This window comes from Nelusetta ayraudi, unplaced genomic scaffold, assembly GCF_046127955.1.
Source record: "Nelusetta ayraudi isolate G7.1 ecotype Tasmania unplaced genomic scaffold, CSIRO-AGI_Nayr_v1 ptg000048l, whole genome shotgun sequence".
Taxonomy (NCBI): domain Eukaryota; kingdom Metazoa; phylum Chordata; class Actinopteri; order Tetraodontiformes; family Monacanthidae; genus Nelusetta; species Nelusetta ayraudi.
The window spans coordinates 13,649,581-13,674,353 of NW_027466098.1; the positions used below are offsets into that span (position 1 = coordinate 13,649,581).

The 24,773-nt window shown below is 44.1% G+C and overlaps 2 protein-coding genes across 2 annotated transcripts in view; both read left to right on the plus strand.

Annotated features, from left to right (window-relative positions):
• The first annotated feature begins 1,384 nt into the window (after positions 1–1,384).
• Positions 1,385–17,870, plus strand: wdr95 (WD40 repeat domain 95). Its single transcript, XM_076036470.1, has 32 exons — positions 1,385–1,630; positions 1,899–1,979; positions 2,094–2,297; positions 3,461–3,484; positions 3,624–3,677; positions 3,763–3,846; positions 4,024–4,089; positions 4,979–5,209; positions 5,601–5,686; positions 5,778–5,870; positions 5,959–6,004; positions 6,108–6,154; positions 7,765–7,882; positions 8,023–8,092; positions 8,411–8,651; positions 8,746–8,851; positions 9,973–10,124; positions 10,395–10,497; positions 10,578–10,684; positions 10,757–10,836; positions 11,217–11,271; positions 11,364–11,409; positions 11,745–11,804; positions 14,206–14,371; positions 14,755–14,850; positions 14,951–15,009; positions 15,165–15,297; positions 15,442–15,481; positions 15,945–16,033; positions 16,552–16,736; positions 16,841–16,900; positions 17,025–17,870. The coding sequence occupies exons 3-32, from the start codon at positions 2,160–2,162 to the stop codon at positions 17,034–17,036; spliced, it is 2,847 nt and encodes a 948-aa protein (XP_075892585.1). The 5' UTR covers positions 1,385–1,630; positions 1,899–1,979; positions 2,094–2,159; the 3' UTR covers positions 17,037–17,870.
• Positions 17,871–19,916: 2,046 nt separating this feature from the next.
• The window catches only part of b3glcta (beta 3-glucosyltransferase a), a 58,766-nt gene continuing 53,909 nt past the window's right edge, over positions 19,917–24,773 (plus strand). Inside the window, exon 1 of the mRNA XM_076036471.1 lies at positions 19,917–20,141. Within this exon, the coding sequence (XP_075892586.1) occupies positions 20,072–20,141 (70 nt within the window). The 5' untranslated portion in view covers positions 19,917–20,071. The remainder of the gene's footprint in view (positions 20,142–24,773) is intronic.

Sequence of the window (24,773 nt, forward strand, 5' to 3'; positions counted from 1 at the left end):
AACAAGCCACGGAGAAGCAACCCGCATCTCAGTCAACTCCGTCTTGAGGCTTTGCTTGCATCAACTCTACATTTATGGTCGAATGCCTTGCTTGACCTTCCGCGTCCGATTGCGACCTTTAAATCAAATATTTTTTTTCCTATTGCCGTCTGTAAAGGCTGTATTCAAACACAGCATGACATTCTGAATGTACCACCTAGCCAGGAAACCTCCCTTGTTCTGTAGGAGACGCGTGTGAGGCCTTGTCAGCTCCAACTGGTGCAGAGACTCGGTTGGTGCGAGCTCCTCAAGGCAAGACAAACCTTTGCCTTTCTCAAAGTGCAACACAACAACTGAAGTTATGACTGTGTACACCTCATATAGACATGTCTGAGTCCAGTCAGCTCTGTTGTAATATTATTTCCCCCATTACCTGTTTTTTAATTGCTAAACATTTTGTGCAAAGCTATATAAATTTGAATACTGGAATGTATTCTCCAGGATATGACTATGATGCACAAACTGCTGAAACAGGCCACACAAGTGACATTTCTCATTTTCCAAAATGATTTACTCCCCCCAAAAAACAAAAACAAAACAATGTTTGCAATTTGCGACTGTTTCCCACTGCCATTATGGACCCTCTTCCCTCATGAAGAAACATTAAATCTGGCAAAACAGCATCAGCATTATGTAAATGGATAAACAAGCAGGATGTCGACCAGTTTAGTGGCATATTCAGCAGGAGGGTCAGCAGGCTTTTGTGCAGCAGGAGTCTGTTTGACATAAAAAGGAGACTGTAGAATCCCCTTCAGCACAACTTGGGCAGACCCTCGTCCAAATAACATCAAAGCTGCCGTTTTCACACCAGGTTCCCCTGTTCAGGAGGCGTCAAGGCAGTCAAGTTAAAAACTGGCCTGTTTGTTTACGTTTGAATATTGTTTTTCATCATCTGTTATGGCACGATTGCATTGCTGTACATTGAGACGTGGCCCGCGGGATTTATTTGCCTGTTTTGCCTGGAGACTGTGGCTTGTGATAAATAAACATCCTTTGTCTGTGGTGGAGAGATAAATTCATCCTACTGCCCCCCTGCACACACACATGCACACACACACACACACACACACACATTCCACCATCCACCAGCAGTCTGTTTGCGCCGTGATAGTGCGACTGAATTGATCTCATTTAATTCCTCCTGTCTCTCCCTTTTGCATTTCAAGTCCCGATTTGAAAATGTTTGCTTTCTCTTTCATTTCCTTCCCTCCTGGTCTGTGCTATATAAAAAAAATAAAATGTAAATGCATGAACCTTAATGCGACAAATTAAAAGTGCTATTGCCGGATTGTGAGCGTGGCTAAATATTTCAAACACAGAGTAAACAGTGTGATATTAATATTAATGGGAATCTATGATTTGTTTTTTGTTTTTACCCCTTCCATGCTGATTGGTGTTGTGGCCTGAGTGGTCACTCTTTTGTTTCTTAGTTACCATGGGATCGCCTGCCGTGCTCAGGTGTCATGTTAGAGTGAGGCAGTGTCAGGTTGGCTTGTGGGGGAGATGACTCTGACTAACATCAGCTCGGTGATCAGGCAGTGAAAGTGAGCTTCTTGTAAATCCAACATTCACCTCGGAGAGCCAACAATCAGTAAGTATTCTGTCAGAGGAAGAATACTTTCACCTCATCTGCTTCTCAAGCATCAGAGACAAATCGTGTGTGTGGTTGCTCTGTTACTATGTGGAGCAGTTTGCGGGTTAAACCGGAACTTTGGTCATCTATTACTGCTATCTAATCAATATAAGGACTCTCCACTCCAGTTCATTCTTTCTGAACCGTGCACGATGTGTCTGGTTGAATCAGTGTCAAGTGTTTTTTTTGGGTTTTTTTGTCTTTTTTTTTTTTTTTTTTTTTTTAGAGCCAACTCTGTTCTAAACTGGGTCTCTTTGCTTCCCCTGCCTGCACATGGAAGTGCAGGGAGAAGTGACAAGGTGACAAGGTAGGAGCAGCATTTAGGCAAATAAATTTAACATATCAATGGGATGCAGTGTATGTCTGAATTCAGAAGTGGCACGTCAAATCTTCCAGCATTCTTTTCTCATCTCATGAATAGGAAGAAGGCAGTAAGACGCGGGTCAAGGAAGCCTTGGCAGAGGAAAAAAAAACAACTAAATCACAGATGTCCCCTCGGCGCATTAAAACGATGGCTTCCAGCGAGGGCAGAAAAGAGCAGCCCGAAAACAGCGACACTCCTGAGGACCAGGCTCGCGTCACAAGACAAAAACAACCTTCAGTTGACTCAACTCAGCGCCCTCAGGTACCCCCTCAAAACATCTCCCTGGAGGATCGATCAGCTGGGGGGCGTCTACATTTTTACAGCAGTCCTGATTTGCTCAGTCACGCCACAAGATGTCACTAGAGTGCCGCACTGCTATTTTTCTGTCTATAAACTCTCCACTTAATCTTACCAATACCTACAACTGAATTGCAGAATGAAATGAAGGGTATGGGGGGGGGGGGGGGGGGGGGAAACAAACATCCTCAGGATGTATGGCACCTGCAGTTGCAGCCAAAATCAAAGAGTGCACGTCATGGCAAACATGGTCATCATTTTCAAAGTGAAGAGGAGTAGGATACTGAAAGGCATTTGCTTCAGTTCCCTTTGTATGCTACTACATCTTACTGAAAAAAAGACAATATATATATATATGTGTGTTCAAAGATCTTTTAGAAAAAAGGAAGAAAGCGCAGTCCAACGTCTCGTCTGCTTCAGTCTTCAGACCTTCGCCGAGAGAAAGTTTGGAAACCGCTGCTCATAAATACTCTTGGGAGTTCACGTTTAACCTTTCAAGCTGACAGCGATGATGGAGCGCCGCCTCGCGCTAATGCACCATCCAGAGTCTGCGGCCCTGAGACATCTGTAACACTCCCATGCCTTAATGTAATGAGCGATGTGCCACAGCAGATTATTCGGAACAGGCTGAGGAGCTCAAAGTTATGCCGCGACTAATAATGGGATTTTGGAAAAGCGGGCCAGGTTACGCAAACACTCCCTGTGCTTCCATTACTCTGACTGATTAAGCAATTATCTCTGCGTTTAAGGAGGGAACCGTGCGGAGTGCAGACCTCGGACACATCCTCTCGGATCCTGGCTGTTTTTTTTTTTTTTTCTTTTTTTTTTACCTGTTATTTATTAGTCATAGATCTATGAGTCATAGATCAAAGGGTGTCATGGTTAAAGGGGAACAGTTGCCAGGAAACTGCGTCTTATTGGGGAGGGGGTCATTAATGGCTCCAGTGGGGCCTGCCCTGTGGGCGGTAGCATGCGTTTGCAGAGACATGCAGTCGTGCACTCGTGGCTTTTTACGTGCAGTTACCATAACTCCGACCTGGAAGCCCTAACCACGTGTGTTGGCAATGAAAGTGCACGTGTGCTCGTGAACACGCACGCTCTCCTGACACCTGTCCCATGTTTTTCAGCAACCAGACTTCATGAACTGCCTGGTGAGCGCATCTCAGCGGGGACCAGAGGGACTGTGCAAGCGGTTTTCATGTGCACCACACTCTTGGGTAAACGATTCAACTGTCTCGCCCCCCTAAATTTGTCTCTCTCTCTCTCTTTTTTTTTTTTTTTTCCAATAAGACTGATGAGGCGATATCGCTTGACGACCTCCAGAAACTCAAACTGGCTTTTGAGGTACTGGATAAAAGAACACGGTCGCTCTGACAGTTCAATTCTAGACGATGTGACAGTATTTCTTTTTCTTTTTTTCTCTGAGAAGGATTTTGAGATGGGAGGCTTGCGATCCACTGATGTGAAAAATTTTGGCCGTATACTGAAGAACTGTTTGGATTTGCCTAACACAGTGAGACAGTGTGACATTCCTTTTTATGTCATATTCTCTGTCAGATTTCCTCATTCTCGTGCACTCGTTCTCCCTCTTCCTTTCTTTCTTCAAAATTACGATCAAAGCCTTTGCAATTAATCTGGAGTAAGTGTCATCGCGCCTCATACGTTGTTTTTCCCTTCCTGAATTTCACAGAGCGATGCCCAAATTCAGGGGCTATTTAAGAAGATTGATTATTTGGGCAGAGGAAGGATTTCATGGGTGAGAAGGGATTTATATTTGTCTCTTACGAAGCATGCTGCCTTTTTATTCCGAGTGAGGAGAGCCCCTCCTCGCATGGCAATAGGGGGATGGTCATAAAAGAACAAGTTGTGCTGTGCAATAGGTTTATTTTCCCGAGTGACATTCAGCACAAATGATATGAGTTGAATCCAGTTTTCTATCCGGCCGCAGTGACTGTGCACATTTGTCTTGCTCCAAGCCAGAGGTGATGGTAATTCCCAACATTGGCATTGGCTCTTGATGCGCCGATTCATTTCTAATGGCTTTTCAGGGTTTCATTTCGCAGCTGCAGGCGGCCAAAATGACATTTCAGTGTTCCAATTCGTCGGATTGCAAGAATTCAAAGTGTTTCAAAGTAACTGCTTGATGAGAAGCTTCGTCATTTCAAAAGTTAACTAACTATTTCAACTATGTTGAAAATACTCTTATAATAATAAAAATGGTCTTTTATTGAGCCCATATCGCCAAGAAACAAAATAAAGAGAAATGAACTGGAGCATTAGCACAGTGAAACTTAATAATACTTCCTGCTAAAACTGATGCTCTGTTGTACCGTCTACAAGTTGGTAAAAGGGAAAGAAATGTGTCTGCCAAGGGAGGATAAACACATGGCTGGTGATGTTGTCGCTAAGGTGTCCCTTCGTGACATCACAAAAGGCTGATCACCAAAGACTGTGTCATTTTTTTCTGAAAAGTGGAGCAAGAGAAAAAAAAAAGAAGCAACGGATGAACTCTAGTATTTTTGGGGAGATGACTGTCCAGAGACATACGGCATAGTCAGAAAAACCTGCTGAAATAAAATTTGAATATTGTGAGACACAATTTTGATGGAAATGTGATCTTAACCGACTGACACACTGTGACGCAGGGGGAGTTGTGTGCATACATGCTGCAGGAGTACAAGGGGAGGCAAGACAGTGTGAGACGGAGGAAGCAGGTGGCCTTCACCCTCCCTGCCACTATGAAGACACTGGATCATGGATTTCCCATCGTCAATATCCGTACCGGCCACAATGGCTCTGTTGTCTCAGTGCGAGAAGATGGCTTTGTTTGCCACTGGAGTCCTGAGCTGAAGCCACTGAAAACCAAAGACATGTTTGTATGTTTTCTTTGTTCATCGCTGCATACTTGACGGAGTTAATGAAAGCTCTTTTACTGCTTATACTCAACTGTTTTTTTTTTTTTTTATCTTGTCTGTTCTTCATCTTTCTTCTGTCTAAAAGGCGTGTAGACTTTAATGGTTTGTTTTTTTTTCTTCCTTTTCATCCCTATTCATCATGAGTGACTGAAAGGAAACGTGACTGCAGTAACACTGATGAAATCTGATGTAAAACAGCACTCGGCTTTAGTTAACATACTGTCTTCATGCAAATGTGCACCTTCATGTTCAACGTATCCCTGGTCTTATTACTTGTCTGTCATATTTCTGAGCTTTCACTAAGTTGGATTTATTGCAATACATTTTTCAAGTCATAATTTCACCCTGGCAGACTGAAGGACCGAGCAACAGGAAGTCAAAGTGGGCGAGTGACTTTACTTTGATGACGGAGCACGACAAGCTGATAATTGGAACCGGGTATTAAAAGAAAACGAGTTCATATAATCTCTTCAACCTTGGGTCGGTTGCTCCTTGTTGGTCTCATGCTATTGTCTTTGATATCTTGCAGGGACAGAGAGATCCAGTTCTATGAGCTCTCCTCTCTGGAGCCTTATTGCCAGATCACCGCACTGGAGACTGTGCCCTTGACTTTGGACTACAGGTGAACCATTTTAATACATGACAAACACTTGATCTAATGGCCTCATAAGTAACAAAACACAATATGTTGTTTTTGTTGTGTTCCTCAGTGCCACTGGCCGTGACAAATGCTGCATTCTTTATGGAGACACTGAGGCAAGATCTTTATTTCAGATTATCTAGTTACTGAACAACAAACATCAGCTACATGCCAGTAGCTCAGTTGTGTTTTTTTTTTTTATGTGTCTGTGTCTTCCAGGGTTGTGTAACTATTATTCTCTTCTCCTTTGTTGGAGATACCCTCAGGTAATTGTGCATTTCTTCAAACTGACCCTGCCTATTCCTCCCCCTCACACACACACTTTCACCCTGCATCCTTTGACTAGAACTAGAGGAGAGACACGGCCAAGATATCTCTGCATGTAATGAGCTGAGACATCTGATAGTGTGGTGTTGTCTCAGTGCTAGATTTATCCTCTAAGCTGATCACAACCAATTTATTTGCTTAGACTTCATTTAGGAATACAAGTGAAATTGTTTTGTGGCTGCTATGTTTTCAGGATATCAACAGTACATGAGAAATAAAACGTCCCAAGACTCGACGTAGTGACCTGAAGAGGCAACAGCTTTTCGAATAGTTGACCTATGTGAACTAATTTGGCTAAAGTGATGATTTTTTTTTTTCATGTTCAAAACCTGTTTTACAAGCAATTAAGCTTGGGTTATTAGAATAGTTTCATATATATAACAGTATGTTTTTATTAATAAAAGAAAAGTGATTTGATGGACAGGTTTACAAAGTACAGTACTCAAGGGCAGCATAGTGGTGCAGTGGCTAGCGCTCGCTCCTTTCCGTGTAGAGGTTTGCATGTTCTCCCTGCTTCTGCGTGGGTTTTCTCCAGGTTCCTCCCACAGTCCTGAGACATGCATGCACATTACCAGGCTAACCGGCAACTCTGCATTATCCGTAGGTGTCAGCGTGAGTACCACCGGTTGTTTGTCTCGCTGCGGACCTGCGAGTCACGCTGCCTTCACCCTAAAGGCAGCTGCGATAGGCTCCAGCACCAATTCCCCCCACTCCCCTCCTCCCACCCGTGATCCTGAGTGCAGGATAAGCGGTGACAGAAAATGGATGGATGGGTGAATTATCTGAAGGGTGTGAAAATGAGTGCAGGTGGACTCTGATGAGGCACACTGAGCTTCTGTGGACGGGTAGCAGCTGAGAGAGAGAGTGTGAGAGAGAGAGAGGGAGAGATGAGGAAGTAATGGCCCTGGGGATGCTAATGGGTGCAGTGGAGAGCTCTCTCCAGAGAGGGTGACCCAGTGGGGGTAATGGCGGGCCAACAGGTAATGGAACAGGGAATGATGCAGGTCGGTGGAGAGGACGCCAGGCTCTAACAAGACGTGGTGGGTGCACCACCACCTGTGGAGATGATCAGCAGCCGCAGGAAGTTAAGCGGGATGAAACCACACCCGCAAACCCTAATAGGCGCAGGGCGCAGGAAGTAATGCAGAGCTGCAGGTCAAAGGCTAATGGGTAAACACAGGGACATGGGAAATAGAGCGGGTATTATTCACACGCAATATGTCGCAGTTTCTTGTAAACACACCACAATACAAACTATGTGTTTGATTGAAAACACACCACAAAAGAGATTTCGAACATTTCTATTCCACGTAAGCCACTCGTCTTGTTTCTGGTGGTAGGTTTAAAGTTGTGTACCTTCACACACAAAAATCACTCACATGAGTCACACTGGTGAGGTGTGTTCGGAAATCATATATACCTTCTAATGCTTTACACCCTAATACCTATCAGGAAAATTGCACTCCGCACACTCCCAGTGTGCTGCCTCCACACAGATATTGTGACCATATTGAAGTGAGATTTCACATATTCTCAACTCTCTTCACAGATTATGGAATAAATTACCTAAGATTGAAAATGTACCCAGCATCGGCATCGACAACGTGGTGCTCTCTCCTGACGTGACATTTGTCAGATGGAAGATTCATCTGGACTGGGTGACACAGGTAACCAACACTTGCCTCTCTCTCTACGCATGTGCGTGTCTCATAAGTAAAATATTGCAATGACAAGCTCAGGATAACAATGGAAGCTAGAAAAGTAGATATTTTTTTAAATGAAAATTAACTTTGTTTTTATCATTTAGGCAAAATACTTTGCAGGTTGCCAGGCCGTGGTCTCTTCATCCAGGGATGAGTCTTCATCACTTGTTATCGGTACTTTGCCTCCACTTAATATTTTTATTGCCAATTTTTTTTAATAATCTACCTACAGATGAAATATGAACATTTATCTGTGCAATGTGCTGTAATGAAACAGAGCATGAGGCGTCCTGCAGTGGGAGATTCGAAATTAATTTAAAATGCAAGAGCCTCTGTTCGCTCTGCGTGCGCGCACGCGTGTGTGCATGCGTGCGTGCGTGTGTGCCGAGATCCATCATTTAATCTGATGATGACTTTTACCCTCACATCAAAAAGCATGTGTCGATCGATACTTCTGGCCTCGTAACAAATTGACTCCTCTCTGTTTTTCAGGCTGTGTGCTGCCACTGACAGACGCTGAGCAGCAGTTGAGTGAGATCAGAGAGGCTGTCTACAAAGCCAAGGCCAAGAAGGTGCAACTGAGCTGGATCCCACAGCTGCGGGCGCCGTGCGACCAGAGGGTCTTCACCGTTCACAAAGGCATCAAGACGTTCGACCTTTGCCAGCAGCACAGCCTGTTGGTCACTGGAGGCCTGGACAGGCTCGTACGCATGTGGAACCCCATCTTTCCTGGGTGAGAAGAAAAGAATTTGATGGGATTTATGAAATAAGCAAAATGTCTTTAAAAAAAAAAATGCTTCTTCTCTCCTTCTGATTTCCCTTTTCAGAAAGCCAACGGGCATCCTGAAGGGCCACTCTGCTCCGATCGCCCACCTCAGCATCTCCTCAGAGGACAGTCAGATCTTCTCCGTCTCCACAGACGGCACTGCGAAAGTGATTCATGGCTCCTCACTGGGGTGGATGGATGGATGGACGGATGATGGATGAGCACGGCGCAGACCCATATTTCACTTTCCTAATGCATTTGCCTCACACGTTGCTCTGGCATTGAATGCATTGTGTATCATCTCATGCTTCCGGCCCATCCCTGGTTGATCGTATCCTCTATCCAGCTGCATGCTGAAGCAGTTCAGCAGCCTTTAGTCTTTTATATTTTTTTGGCAACTGCCCCCCTGAAATGAACCGCCGGTGCAAAGGGACCAGAACTCTCAATTCTGAATGATTCTGTCCGTGCCAGGGTAATGATGGATGGCCGTGAGTGACACAGCAGCTGTTCCCTGACAAAAACCCCGCCGCTCCTTAACTGAAATGCATGCCTCTCTCCCGAGCCTTTGTCCTTGTTGTCTGACAATTTGAATAACAATCTGCGCCGGATCCGCGTGTCAGAGCGGAAGAACAAGCGGCAGCATTGTACAGCACTGTACTTTGATGGCGGGAGATGCCTTAACGACAGCGGCTGCGGCTCTGATGTCTGCCGCTCATTAGTCCTTTGAAGACCGCAATGTGTGAGCGCAAGCGCGGGGCCCAGTTTTAACACTTATTGTGGATTGTAAGCACGGCTCATTCAGCAGCCGTGGAAAATCCCATAAATCAAGCAAAATTAGGAATTCCATTCTGCGGAACACGCCGTGTAGACCCTGCTCTTGCACGACACAGCAATCAAAATGAGCTGTAGAAATTCTATTACTGAAGACAAGTTTGACTACGGAGCCAAAGCCAAATTGGTCTTCACATGCCACCTTCTGAACGATGTAAAAGTGCAAAAGCAATAATTACCCAGAAGCTAACTTGTAATTAACCTTACAATTTTCTTCCGAGACACATTCTGAAGTATTAAGTCCTGCCCCACGCTGCCAAAAACACTTTCTCAACCTCCAGAATCCCGACGGCACCCTTGAGTGTGTCTCCTGCGAAACTAACAAATTGTGCGCTTCTGAGCATGGCTGACAATTTGACAAACAAGATAATGTAGTTTGTTTTTTGGGTCGGGTGGGAAGGGCTGTTTAACATTGGGTGCTTATTTCAACTCACGTTCAAATGTCCCCCTGTTTCAGATCTGGGACATTCAAGATCAGTGTTGCCTGTTTACAGCGGAGCCCAAAGCCAGCGGGATCGGCGGAGACATCGCTGCCTGCGCGTACTCCGCCGCGCTGAAATCGCTTTACATTGCGGCCGACAGCATGACTGCGCTCTCCCTGAAGACGAGGTTGTCTCTTGTACATTTACTCTGTACCCGTGACAGAATCCAAGAATATTCCTCCACTGAACTATTTCAGGGGAGACGGTTTTTGAGAAGTTTCAAAACTACAAAAGATAACTGATGATTCTGAAGATTGCCTCCTTCAAAGAATACACAACACACTTTCACCCTCTAGACATGTAATTTTAGATTTCTTTTTTTTTCGCCTAGAGATGACTGCACTTCAGCTATTCATCTTTGTCTTTTATTCATTTTGTTATCTGTTTCCTGTGGAAGGCTGAGAATTTGCGGCGGCTTGACAGTTTCTCATAATGAGCCTGTAATGTGCTGCGGCTTCAGCGAGGAGTTTCGTCAGGTTGTCAGCTGCTGCGAGGGCTCTGTGAGTAAAGAACAATCTCGTTTGATGCAGGACGCTTTGTCTATTGCACCTTATTAATTCAGAAATTATCGTCATTTCAGATCGTTAAAGTCTGGGACTTTGACACCGGGCGTCAGGTTTTTGAGTTTGGTGGCACGCGTGACCTGTCCGTCATCACGTGCATGGCTTTTGACCCCACAGGCAGGAGGTATCATCAGTGCAGCTAATACTTTTGATTAATTTTCAGAAACTGATGATGCCTAACGACTTGTTTTGGCAGACTTGTCACAGGTGAAAAGGGAGGTTGTTTGAAGATCTGGAACTTTAACAATGGACAGTGCCTGAAGACACTGAGGAGGGGTTGGTATTGTGACTTTTTTTTTTTTTTATTGTTCTCTCAAAAAATGAGTTTGAGAGAACAAGTCGGTGTTAGAACATCATGTTCAGGTTGAGATTTATTTATTTATTTTCCTGTGTGCTACTTCTGGAGTCACGAAACGCACCAGCCATTGATTCAATGATCCTGTTTGTTAGTTTGTTGAAGTGCTCTCTGGATTTGGTTGCTTGGCAGTGATCAAACATCAGCTAGTGGACCCCTTGAATGTGCATATCTGAATAGATAGACTTGATCGCTATCAAATATACCATCTTTTGTAATCCACGATGGTGTCTTAGCTCATGTCTTAAAAAATATAACATATATAAAAAATACATATACATCTACTGCGTTGTTCTTGCAGGCGGCGAAGGCAACGAGGTGTGCGACTGCATTTTTTTCAAAGTTCACAGGAATTCGTAAGTAAAGATCTGACGTTCGGCGGACGCGCTTAGCTCGGCAGACATCTTAACCCGTCTTGATTTGTCTGTCTTCTGATGCGTCTTTGAAGCTATGTGATGTCTGTCGGCCACGATCGCAAGATTGACATTTATTCAGTGAGTATGAGCGCAAAGATGTGAGCTTGATGTGTTATTTTGTCAGCCGAGATTGGGAAGTCGCATTCCAATTATTTTTTTCTCCCCCTCCCATTCCCCGGATTCATTTATTGTTTTCACATCACATTTTCATCTGACACGGAAAGTGAAAGACACCGCTGATGGTCTACGCTACTGAATACCAAAAAAATACCAAAACAACCCTAACATCTCAGACTAGTGTGTGTTTTAGTCTTGTTTTCATCAAAAGGAAATTTTTTAATTTGTAAATAAAATATGTTTTGTTTTTTTTTATGAGAAAAGCCTAAAATAATGTGTTTCCTGTCTTTTATCAGGACATACCAGAGGACTTTCACCACGTCCAGAGGCCGCAGCCTTCATGGCAGGATGATGTGGTGACTAACATACACATACAATATATTATATACAAAATCAGATTTAATCATAAGTGGTGATAGAAAATGTGGAGTTTCATTTTAAACATCTTATATTACACGTTGTCTCTAATTTGGCAAATGTAGCTGTTAAGTTCGCTCTTTTTTTGAGGTAGCGCATCAGTTGCCACTTTACTTTGTCCATCAGCCAGCTAGCGTACACTTGTTTACATGAAGTGGAGCCAGGATTTGCATATATTGATATTCCAGAAATCCTGTATCTGAAAATTGCTAAATAGGTTCCAGAGTGACTGAAATACGTTATTGTTGTCATCAGTCATGTTGAGAGTTACACTGTGGGGGTGTTCAGCCAGTTTCTCGCTCCGCCTCAGTCAACAGTGCACCTACAGAGCTGTGAGGATGAAGCTCTCCTGCTGCTCCTGCATTCATGTACAGGCGCACAGAGGATGCAGTCTTTTTTGTATTTGCTGACTGGCTGCGCTCAGAGCGAGACGGGTTACAAAGCTCTCCCTGATCTCTGGCCCCCCGTGTAGCAACGCTTGCAAACACCCCCCCCTTAAACATAAGCAGTGTGTTTTCTCACCCATTCCGCCTCCCCAGATTCTGTTCATTTGCCTTTCTTTTTTTAAATCCCTCTTGTTTTTATCGTACTTACAAGGTCTTATTCAGTCTTAATTTTAGCCTGAACAGAGTTCGAGTCTGCACACCAAATCCAGCTCCAAGGCAGATTCAATCTTGATAATCACCAAACATGGAGCGTTTCCAGCCCTGGCCCTTCGTCAAACGTGACATGAGAGTAAAAAAAGATCCACTACAAAATCGTAAAATCATATTACAAAGATATCATCTTATTGTAAGTATTTAACAGTGTAGATTAATACCCTTTAGTTATTGGCCATATATTCCTTCCCAGCCTGTCGAGACATTGATTACCTCTGGCTTTTCACAATAAACTGCAGTTCAGTTGTAGCCGCCTTGTCCTTTCAGGAAGTCTGTTGCAATTCCACGTCTAATTTCTCATTGATCGAGTTCAAGATCTATCCATTTGAAACACTTTTAGTCCAACAGAGTGCTGAAGAACAGATCAGCATCATTTCACGAAAAGGAGGGAAGGAGCTGCGGTCGGGGTTTAGTTAATTACGACAGCTGTTTTATTGTAAGTGTGCAATATTTCCTCATTAAAAGAAGAGCAAAGACTGGCACTAAAGGCCTCTCTGCTCCTGATTGGATGAGGTCCTTCCGTCCTGGCAGGCGGCCAGATGTCTTTGTAGATCCTTATTATATAGCTCATCCAACTGGAGGTATTATCTGCTAAAATCGCTATCTGTAGCAACTAATATGGCCTCTTGCTCAGCCTAATGTAATGGATGTGACCTCACCTACTTAAAGTCATCAACTTACCTCTGGCAGCGCCACAACATTGTCTGGGCTGTGTGATCCAGCGAAGAAGACGACATCTCTTCCACCTGGTCATCCGCACACAGCCACAGGGTCCCGTTAACAGAGAATCGATGCACATTACAGTGGACAGTAAGAAAACTGACCTCACTGGTCTGTGCTGCCTTTGCTGTAAATAGCTTTTGCATTAACGGCGCGCGGCAAGATCAATGGAAAGCGCCGGCGGTCTCTTATCTCCGCCAGCGCCTCAGGTTCACAGCAAGTTCCTCTGTTGGAGCAGATGGCCCGTGTTGTGTTGCGTCTCATCAAACATTTAAAGCACAGGCCCTTGTTTAGCAAAACACACTTTTGGCTCTGAACTCGACTGACGACAGTATCTCCGCTGAACGTCGCCTAAGTCAAACATGCCATCTGCTATTGTGTTCCGCTCTGTGTTGACGACATATTTCTTCAAGGCACGGCGAGCAACGTGCTCAAAATGCGCAGAGATGAATTGCTCTGGCGTCCGTGCAAATGATGGTGGCGGCGGTAATTTTTGGCTCTCGCAGGGATTTCAGATTAAGTCCGACACACTTTATCAGAGTTCTGGAATCCTCATCTAAAAATCGAATAACTCAGGGTGGGAGCGCTGTGATAGTCATATTTAAAACAGGGAGTTACTGCCAGCAAAAAAAAAAAGAAGAGCTTAGCTGGAGATTGGAACAAAGTGTGAGATTGGCAGTGGAGGATTTCTTTTTTTTTTTTAAATATATTTTTTATTTATTTTCTGAAAGACCACAACTACAGATTTCTGTGAAAACTGTTCACCCACGGTAAAAGTGGGTGTGCAGCATCCTGATAGTGACCAAACGACCAAGAAGCCCACAGCAATTTTGACAGTGAATAATGTTAAATTCATAAGGAAATCAACACAATCACACCCTTCCTACCACAGAGAGAAATCCTACAGATTTGGCATGAAGGATCTTCTAATCGCCGGGGGTGACCCTCTGTCCTCCCGCAGAGAAACGGACACAAGGAGGACATCCTGTGCGTGGCACATTGTCCCCCGGCTCTGCTCGCCACCGGCAGCTATGATGGAGAGATTATCGTGTGGAACGTGGTGTCGGGGTGTATCGTGTGCCGTTTTATCAGCCCTGCGCCGGAGGAAGAGCAGCGCACGGGAGGAGGTGATCTCTTGAAGCTGACGGGCACGAATTCCAAACAAATACCCAGCGTGTTAACAGTTGAGAGATGGAACGCGATTTACATAGCTATATTTATTGCAGTGCAGGAGCACTTGTTTGCTTAACGCAACCCATTTGTATGGGCTTGGCAGCAGGTTTGCCTCTCACAGGGGACTTCATGCTTGTTTTCATGTCAACGGCAATTTAAAAAATGGATTTAAATAACCTTTTCTACATATTCTCTTTTATTATTGTTACACGGGACAGGAACCATTTAGCATTTTGTCCAAAGTTAGGATCTTTTACTGTTAACCACCCTGGTCTTATTTGCTGCTAAAGCTTCCATTGAAGTGGTTAAAAGCCTCTTTTTTCCACCTCTTACACAGGGCGCGACGCAGGTGTTTTAAGCATTGTTTTCCTGAAGGAATGCAGATTACAGCAGTTTTCTCTGTCTACAGCCCTGGTGACGTCTGGGGCAAAGGGTCAGTTATAAATACACTAATTGAGATGCATGATTGCCCAACGCAGTCTTTCTCAGCGTCTGTCAATGCCATTCTAATCTTTTCATTGTCTCTTTTAAAGGTTGCATAAATCTCTGGAGTGTGCTGAGCGGAGGAAAATTAGTTGTCAGCTTCAAAGCTGTAAGGCATTAAACTCAACAATGTTTCACACTTAAGTCAAGGGATTAAACTCCAGCTATATTCTCTTTGTTACCTATTAAGCTCTGGCAGCGCTATTAAAATTGATGTGAAATGTAAAATTATTCCACGCACTTGTTCACTTTTATGTTTTGCAGTCCAGCTCCCAGGAAAAGATTACAAAACTGGCGAGAACAGAGAAGACGGCACTGCTGTATGCAGCTGACCAGACAGGATACATTTATGTCTATGACACCGAGGGTTTTGGCCCTGAGCAAAAGTCACCTAAAGGTAATCTGCAATGCGATTTCATTAAAACATGCAGTGTTGGGAAAAAATAAATAAATGAATAAAAGGCATGGAACTAATGTGGAAATATTAAGTGCCTTGTGTGTGCGCGCGTGTGCTTTTGTTTGATTTTTCACACCGACACAGCCAAGAACGTCTGGCGTGCCCACCACAGCAGGATAACGGGGTAAGAAAATGCACGCTTTGTTTGGAAGTCACATCCTTTATTTTTATAGCGACTAATTATACCAAGAAAAAGAGCAAAAGGATGGACTTTTCTGAGGAATCCAATGACCTATGCAGATAGAAAACTTTGGCAGAGTATCACTTGCATAATGTGGGACCTGAACGGATAAAAATGCTGCAGCTGCAGTCAACCTGCCGGGGGACGAAAAATCTCCTTTCTCTAGTTGCTTTTTCACTGTATTCAGTCAATTTTCACTCGCCTTCAATCTGGGCTGCTTCTTGCACTGGATAAAAGAAGTGGTGGAAGAGACTGTGTGGGAGGGTCTTAAACAGACCATCAGTGTAGGTGAAAGACTGCCTGGGGTGCAGCTGCCGTCAGACACAACCGGCAGGAGGATGATTTAGAGCGTTCTGCCAGAAATGCCTTCTTTCATCCTGCCGCCTGTCCTTAATTCTGCTTCCAGCCTGCAGATTGTTGACAATAATCAAGCGGTGCTTACCTCATCCACCGATCGCACGCTTCGCCTCTGGAGTGCACGCGGAGAGCTCATAGGCAAGTGTCATTCTGCACCCGTCAGTCCCCTCTATGAGTGATCGCACGGACAGAGATCCGTCCCGGGAGCGGTGCCACGCGGTGATTGAGGTGGAGGTTGCTGTCCTGTCCTGGGTGGGCGTGCTGACCTCAGCGTGTCAGTGCATGCGCTAGGGGTGAATGGAATCCCAAGGAGGACATCACCGAGTGCACAACACAAAGCAAACCACATGGCTGTCCAATTGTTCCAAAGCATTTTATGATGATGACATTTTGTGAAAATCACAAATTAATTTGGGGGAAATAAGCTGTGCGCCCACAATGTGACTGCGATATTACAATTAGATTTGCATCAGTGAGTCCCTCGCGAGATCATCCAGAGAAACTCCGCTAACGACTTAAGCACTCTAGCTGCAGTCGGTCGGTTGGCCTCGCAAGTTCTTGTTTACAACAAAACATTATCGCTTTTTGCTTCCGCGCAGTGTCACGCAGTTCAGGCAAAAACATCATAAAGAAAAAAAAAATCTGCTCTCTCACAGGGACGTTTGGCCAGTCAGAGAGCTGGAGCGTTCCTGTCCCCTCTTCATGGAAGCATCCCGCCGTGCCTTCCGAAGTCACAAACGACCTCTCGTGTACCGGCGACGATGAAACTCAGAGTTTGAATGCTAATCTTCCTAATGGCACCGCTGCCGGCGAGGCCGGGCCTAACGCGGGGGAACTGAAGGTAGGCGGCGTAACGTCACAAATGATTAATTGGCTTTTTTTTCTCGCTGGTTTCTCTTGTTTCTCCGCGGCCTAAAAGTTTTGGGCTGCTTTGCGCGATTGCAGGCAGCGACGGACAGACCTCCTCCGCCGTCCGACTGCGACGAGGACGCAGAGGAAGGGCGGGTGAGTTACAGTAAATCCAGTCCCGCACCACCACCACGTGTGCAATGCCACTGCAGACAGTTTAAAAGAAAATAAATGCCAGATTTCTATTTAGAGCGACTGTCCTTCCCTTTGCATTTTCCAGTCTGAGTCGTGACACGGCAGCTGCTAACAAGCCATCGAGCCCTCTCCGCTCCAAAGGGTTCAGATACTCCGAAGAAAACAAGCGGCAGAAGTCCCGACCTCTTCCTTACTGGTATCGATCCCACACATAAGCAGCGGCAAGGAACTGGAGTCCACTAAAGGAGATGGAACTGTATTGATCACAGTTAGGAAACTGGGTCATTGCAACATCCAGGGGCATTGAGACAGTTCAAGGAATAAAAAAATACTGAGAATCAAGCGACTTTTTATCATGTTTTCAGCTGCCAAGCATGTGGAGTAAAAATATTGAGTGAATGGAGAAATGTAGCACTAAAATAGCTGATTGAGTTGACGAATTGCAGTTCAGATTCAAAAGATTAGGCTTCATTTTCTTTCACAATTTTCTTTAATTTTTAAACAGAGAGAATCATAGAATATAAAAAAAGAGACGACTCTGTCGGATGCGTGGAGCTAAACCAGCAATTTCAAATTTCCGTGACAGCTCAGTTGGCAAGATCTCTGTACTGATTTCCAGCTCATCCATCTTGCAAAGCTCAAACAGGGTTTTTGTGTTGTTTTAAAATTGGTCTTATGATTCCAGAACCAATAAACTTTAGGAGTTAGGAAACCAGCAAGCAGCTACTGTAAGCTGTCCTCAGAAACCCCAGAAGAACAGAGATTTATTTATTTTTTTGTTCTTGGTAGAAAAGATGTTTTCGCCCGACTCCCTCCTGGCTTTGGCACGGGTTTAGTTGAATACTATCTCAGCTCGCCACAAGGTGGGAAATTGTTTTTGCTGTCACTCCTCACAAAAATAGGAAGCCTCAAGCTGTAGCAACCTTGCAAATATGGCAGTGAAAATATGATTGGTGATCTTGAATTTCATACGGATTCGATTATAATCCTTCCAGGTTTTGCCGTCCCGCCTCTTTACAAAATGCCGTCCATGGGCTCTTTACCAGATGGATACGGCAGGGGTATAAAGAGAAAACGCAGTTGTGCACTGAGGAGTGTAGCATCACATAACAAAGGCGACGCATTTACAAAATGAGGAATGGAGGTGGAGTGCATATTTTGCACAGTCCATCAAGTAAATTGTCACTTTGGAAGTTCCTCGCTGTCGACCAGCCTGTGCAAGGACCTCGAAAACCTGCGATCCATCATCCGCTGTGCACACAAAACCAAAGGCGTGCGCTCACCCTCTTATTAGACGAGTACGAGGACACACACACTTCAGTGTTAAGATATAGTAATTACAACACTTACACTGAAGAGAACTTTGCACGCCACGTTCATTTTTTTTTTTTTAAATATTACACCAGCCATTAGCGCCCTGATTTTCAAGTGTTATCCCCACAGCTCGAAGTACGAGAGGAGGGAGACTGACTCAGAAGAGGAGACGGAGTGATTTCTGAGAGTGAGATGGGAAAGATTGCCATTAAAAGGAAATGCACAGGTTCATAGCTCTCAATCACACCCAGACTGATGGAAAGCAGCTCGTTGAGGCAAAGCCGTCTGGGAAATGTAAGTATTTCACCGGCACAAGCGACGCTTGCCGGTCCTCCTCTTTTCTTGTGCTCGCGGTGTTCACGTTTGTTGTTCTTGTCATGCAGCCACCGCTAAAAGCATGATGGCATGCGTGCGCGCGTGTTTGTTTTTGTAAACATGGCATTGTGAAGATCACTTTAAATTTTTTAAAACCAAAAGAGCGAGGCCATTTCTTGTGCGCTCCTACAAACTTTGCAATTAAATTCAGGGTGAGGGCTTAAGTTCAGAGATAAAGGCGAAGGTTGGGGTTATTTTCGAGGCTTTGTTTGCTACAGCTGTGCAAAAGAATAGGAAATAGATGTACTTTAAAATCCCTCACAAAGAAAGGTTTTGTGTCCTGGAAGTGGGTAAGATGAAGAGATAATTGCTCCAGAACAGTCTTGAACTCCTCAAGAACCACAGGGCAGAGTACACCATCACTGACTGAAACTGAACTGCAGAAAATTGTCGGCAATCAGTCCCATCCGCAAAAAAATATTTAAAAAATCCCTTTTTGTGAATTTAGATACCCTCTTCTATCTGTATTCAAAATGTCTCCTCATTTCTGAAAGAGAACTTTAAGGGTCTCTGCCTTAAAAGATTTCTGGACAATGTAGATCCACCCACCCTTCCTCGTTCTCACTGGGCGAGAGCTGCAGCAAATTCTGGCCAACACAGTTCACCACTTCATCACATGCATACAGAGACAAACAACCACCAACACAAAGATTCCCATCAGCAGGCTCACTGTGTGACTCACGCCCATGATATTGTCTCATCATCTGTGCTGCTGGTCCCTGACTAAGCCGCAAAATCTTCTGTTAATTCACCCGTATTTCCTTGATTTCTTTTACCAAACTACAAATTATATAGTAGTGCACTATGATGCATTTCAGGTCCATGAACTCCCAGAGTAAGATGTGCCCATTGTTTTCGTTAAAATTATTAAAAAAACAAAACTAAATTAAATTAAATTTATTAAATATAAATTCTGAATTTCTGTTGTAGTCCAGAACTAATGTATATATATATATATATATATATGTATGTATGTATGTATGTATGTATATATATATATATATATATATATATTTTAACTGTATATGGTTTCTCATATGGGACCTTCAGGCACCAATGTTATAATCATAGTGAGATTAAGGTAATGTATATTGGACGTCTCCGTGCTCTATAAATGTTCCAACAAGCAAACAAAATACAACTCAGAATCTGATGTAAATGTACAAAATATAAATAAATAAATAAATGAATAGATAAATAAATAAATAAACAAACTGCCAATCAGCGGGATTCAGTACCCCTTTCTCCCCAGAAGAGGGCGGCCGTGCACCTGGCAGTTTGGGGAGGGTTCGCCTCCTCTCGGAGCTCAAGCCCACTCCCCCGGTCTTGTGAGAAACTGTGAAAAGGGAAAGCCCGCTTGTTTATTTTTATGGAAACGCTGTCAGAAAGCCGGTCCTCCGCGAGCTTTCTGCCAACACCTCCACCGCCAAGTGGACCGTCGGGATGTTCTCGGACAAACCTCGCGTCTCCCGTAAAGTGGCAGCAGGCTGCTGGGTTCTTCTCCTCTCCCTCCGTAAGTGCCTCACTTTACTTTCTAATCCTTACCTCCACTCAGCGGAGAGGGCAGTCTCGGCGGCTGCTGTGTGTGATACTCGGCGGCAGAGACACACGTCGCCGTCCCTCTCCGGAAGCTCTTTTACTGGCGTTCGGGAAGAGTGTCGCGCCGCGCTGACCAGGACCGTCTCCCCCCCCACCCCCCAGTCCCACCGCCGGCGACAGTAGGCGAGCCGCGGGGTGCTGCCTCCACAAACTGCCGGAGAAGTGCGAAGCCATGATTTGGCTTCAACTTCCTGAGGAGTTGAAACGCGAACGTGCGCGCGCTCGTTCTTCCCCCCCTCCTTGGTGGCTCTGAGCGGGGTTTTTAATAACTTATCACGTCAGTTCGGTCGTGTGGAAGGCGTTCTTGTCGGTTCTAAAGAAAAAAAAATTGTCACGAGCCACGTCGCGCCTGACGAGCTTCTTCCTGCCGTTGTTGCACTGGTGCTCGGCGACGAGCACGGCACACCGAGGGGCTCCGGCTACTGTAAGCTTCATCCACGTCAGCCTTTCCCCTCTTCACTTGATGTGCACCCGGAAGGCGAGAAAAAAACAATTAAAAGCAAAACAAAAGCGGGACAAAAAAACAAACAAAAAAAACAAAAACGTTTTTTTTTTTGATTAAAAAAAGGGGCGACATTAAGAAGAAGAAGAAGAAGAAAAAAATCAGTCCTGTGTCTGATTACATTTTCATTTAACACACACAAAATAACCTTTTGCCACTTTGAAAAAAAAAAATGCAGTCAACCCTCAAAGTTGATTCTGTTGTAAGTGAGTGTAAATGTGCAGTTGAACTGGCTTAAAGGCTGGCACCACTAAGGCTGTGCTGAGCAGGGAGAATGGAGTGGCTGGTTGACTGACTGGATCCAGTCACATCCGTCCGGGGTGAGGTGGTGCAGGTGTGAGAAGAATTACAGTGAGTGACCAGTACTGCACCGTGGGCCTAGAGCACCGTGTGGCTGTCCAGCCTACGCCAGAGGACAAGGTGGTAAAAATAATAAAATAAAAAAATGCTGTGAGTTGGACACACTAAAGAAAACCCCCAGGAGGTTGATGATATCTATAAACAGGAACTGTAACATCTGTGCTGGTTGTTTCATCACATCACAGAGACCATAAGAAGAGGACGGCTCTGGCATTTTGTTGTCTCTCATTTACAAAACTCCATTTCAGAAAACTATTTGGACTATTCTGGAATATTTGACCTCAGATGGTTGTTCCAACCAACCATCAATCCCTCCTCATAAAAAAATCTCTGTTTATGTTAAACCGGACAGCCTTAGACTTGGTCTAACTTTATTTTAACATAAGCAAGTTGTCACACTTAATATTCTCACATCCCCATGTGCCCAGATTTTCGGGTTGGGAGTCTGGACACAGCTGAAAAACGCTGCCTTTCCAGCAGCACGGCGAGCCTTTGTCCCCGCCGCAATCTGTCGGTATGCGCGCAGGAAACCGTGCACTTGGCAGTGAGTCAAGCACATTTAGCTGGGCATCAGATTCCACCCAGCCTCGATCGTCTGCGATCCCTGCGTGTAATATTCACGGCTCGCGGGCATAGACAGGCCCAGGTCCAGAGAGTGTCTGGCCTGGTGACGATAGCTTTGCCACATCTGCTGTTTTTTTTGTTTTTTTTTCCAGCGATGGTGTCCGTGAGACTTTGACAAACGTAATCTGGGATGTGCACCGGAGCGGCTGTGCGATGATGTGCAGTTGAGCGCTTTTGTCGGATGGGAAGCGGCACCTCCAAGGCCAGCTCTGGTTGGGACACGGGCCGCATTTCAATTGTGGGACGGTAGTGGTCTGGTCACTTTGGTTGATATTTAGTCTGGATGTTAAAACGCATGTCACAGCGAGCGATGATATGTAGAGCAACAAGGGAATTTCGTTCAAATGTGTTGAGACTGTGATACTGTAATGCTTTGGCATGTAATGTCTAGTTCAACGTGTAAAAGAAAAGTTTTAGCTTCAATTTGAGTATTTCTCACATGTTCCTTGGCATCTTTTCTGACATTTTTGGTGTTGGTCTGAATCGTCTCTATTCCGGCTTGTTGTTTTGCTGTTGAAGGCACATAGCCTATTCGTGGGCGTCTTAACTGAGGTAGAAGCTCCATTAGTGCCCAAACTGCAATATGTTGGAGTAAATTGTTGCCTTTCCAGCAGTGCCTTCTGTTCAGATTCTTCACAAGTCGCGAACATGTCCAAGATTAGAGCACCACACAATAAATGTGCCACATTAAAGTGTACCAATGGAAGTGTACAGTTTCAAACACGTTTTTAGTTGTGCTTGAGGATGCAACTCCTTAATAACGTCTTACTTCACTTTCCACAGTGTGTGAGCATGCTTACATGCAGGTTATCAGTCCCGAAGTTCAAATGAATGTTTGCGCAAGTCAACACCATTGCGTTTAAAGGCACAAATGACAATAATTTATCATACCAGCCAGACGAAGCTCGCGCCTTCCGGACTGAACACTTTGCTGAGCAGTTTTCATAAAGTACAAATCAGATGCATTATTTGCACCGTGTGCCATCTGAGTCAGTTCTTTGAGATGCTGCCTTATCTTTATAATAGTGTTTACTGTGTGTTCCTGCACAGTGTTGTGTGTAAATTTTTTCACGTCTTTCCATTAAATGAAAAACTACTTTTTTCTTTTGCTTTTTTTGCAGACAAATTTATCAACTGACAATGAAAAACGAGGCAGTGCTGCCTTGAGTAATTTTTTTTTTAATCATAAAAAGACCAGAGAGCTATTCCACAGGCATACCGCAAACCTTGCTCGACAGCATTAACTCATTAATTTTATTTTATTTTTTTAATTTTGTCTTCTTAAAAAAAAGATGAAAATACAGAACGTGGCAAGCCTCACAGACCTGATATGCAACCAGCGTGAAATGTTTTATTTCCTTCCTTACATTCCAGCATAAAATATTGCCTTTTGTGCTGGATTGTGAGCAACTATTTGCATGACAATTATACTTGCCTCATGTAACCTGGACCTCGACATTATGTTTGCCTGGTAGCTACAGTTTGAGCCAACGTCTCTCTTTATTCCACTCAACGCTGAAATTGGATATAAATCACAGCACACAGGAACATGTAAAATGGATTTCATTTCTAGGCCTGCGGGCTAGTGTAAATTAGGCCCTGGACATTGTCTGTGCATGCACAATTAGTTAACAGCTGGCTAACCTATGTACTGCCTGCTCTTTTATGAACGCCGACTTGAAGACGTTCATCAAATTTGCATGAATAAACTAAGATGAGCGCAGTGTTAAATTTTAAAAAACCTTAATGGCAGAAACAAGGGATCTTGTGCCTGCCAGCATTTTAGTAGCACAGCAGTTCATTCGATCAAAAGATAACTTCACCCCTGAATAAAATGAGCTTTAAAATTATTTTTGTTCTACTCGCAAAAATCTGAAACTATTATGGAACTCAACAGCGTCAGTGGGGAGTATAGATGAAATCTTGGATTTTTGAAAGTCTGAGCTGTTGGTTGTAACTGATTTCTTCAAGGTCCCTATTTTTGATTTGCTCACAGAAAAAAGATTGGTAGTAAATTAGTGACAAGGCTACTCCAAGACTGCTTCATTTGATATTTTTTTTTTCTATGTTTTTCTATTTCTTATCTCTAGCCCAGTTTCCACCAAAGTGCTCTGAGTGGTAAATATGAGCCTTCAAACCTTTACTATGAGTAATTTATAATTAATGCGCCTAAAAACCCGAGACTGGTTATGCATTTACGCGAGACGCACTCCTCCGTGCTTTGCTTATTTTCCCCCTGCTCCTTTTATCACCGTAAAAAGCAGCCTTGGCCATCGACACCGTGCTGCGGCGAGCTCAGGAAAGTCCCGGCTAATGGCTGCAGGGGTGCACTTTGATTACAGTGACAATGTAAATCAGGAGCATCTTGAAAAGCACTCAGCTAAACCATCGGGAGCTTTCAGCGCTGCGAGTGAGCTCCCAAATTTCTAAAATCAAAGCGTACAAGTTCCTGCGGCGCGGCCGGATTGAATCGGTGGCTGGAAACAAGACACTCGATTATGCAGGCAGAGGAGGCGATGATGGGATGGACTCGCTCCAGTCAGAACATTATGTGGGGAGGAGGGTCTCTCCTATCTCCTTCTGCTGCTCCAGCCACATGCCCCTCCCTCCTCCTCCTCCTCCAGTGGGTGTGCCAGGGAAACACAGGGATTTGGGGCAGATGGGGCAGAAAGTATCTTGAAGTTGGACGCGATCCTGCAGGAATAGTCGTTTCCTGCCAAATGTTGCATTTTTAATAGTAGCAGAAGCAGGGCATGATGGGTAACAATGTGGACGCTACTTTAATAAGATTTTTTCTTACTGCTTCCTGGATCGTGTTGGTGAAATATTTATTTAATATATATATATATATGTGTATATATGTATATATATATATAAATATATATATATATATATATATATATATATATATATATATATATATATATATATATATATATATACATATATACATATATATATATGTATATATATATATATATATATACATATGTGTTCATTTGTCAGTGTTTGTGAGCAACATATGCGGAATTCTTTCGAGCTGGCTATTCTTATTCTTGG

Excerpts from the sequence above, each read along its gene's own strand:
- wdr95 (XM_076036470.1), top strand. The coding sequence starts at position 2,160 with ATGTCCCCTCGGCGCATTAAAACGATGGCTTCCAGCGAGGGCAGAAAA. Across the intron at positions 10,837-11,216 it reads CCTGAAGACACTGAGGAGGG|GCGGCGAAGGCAACGAGGTG; the intron begins GTTGGTATTGTG and ends TTGTTCTTGCAG. Across the intron at positions 11,805-14,205 it reads CTTCATGGCAGGATGATGTG|AGAAACGGACACAAGGAGGA; the intron begins GTGACTAACATA and ends GTCCTCCCGCAG.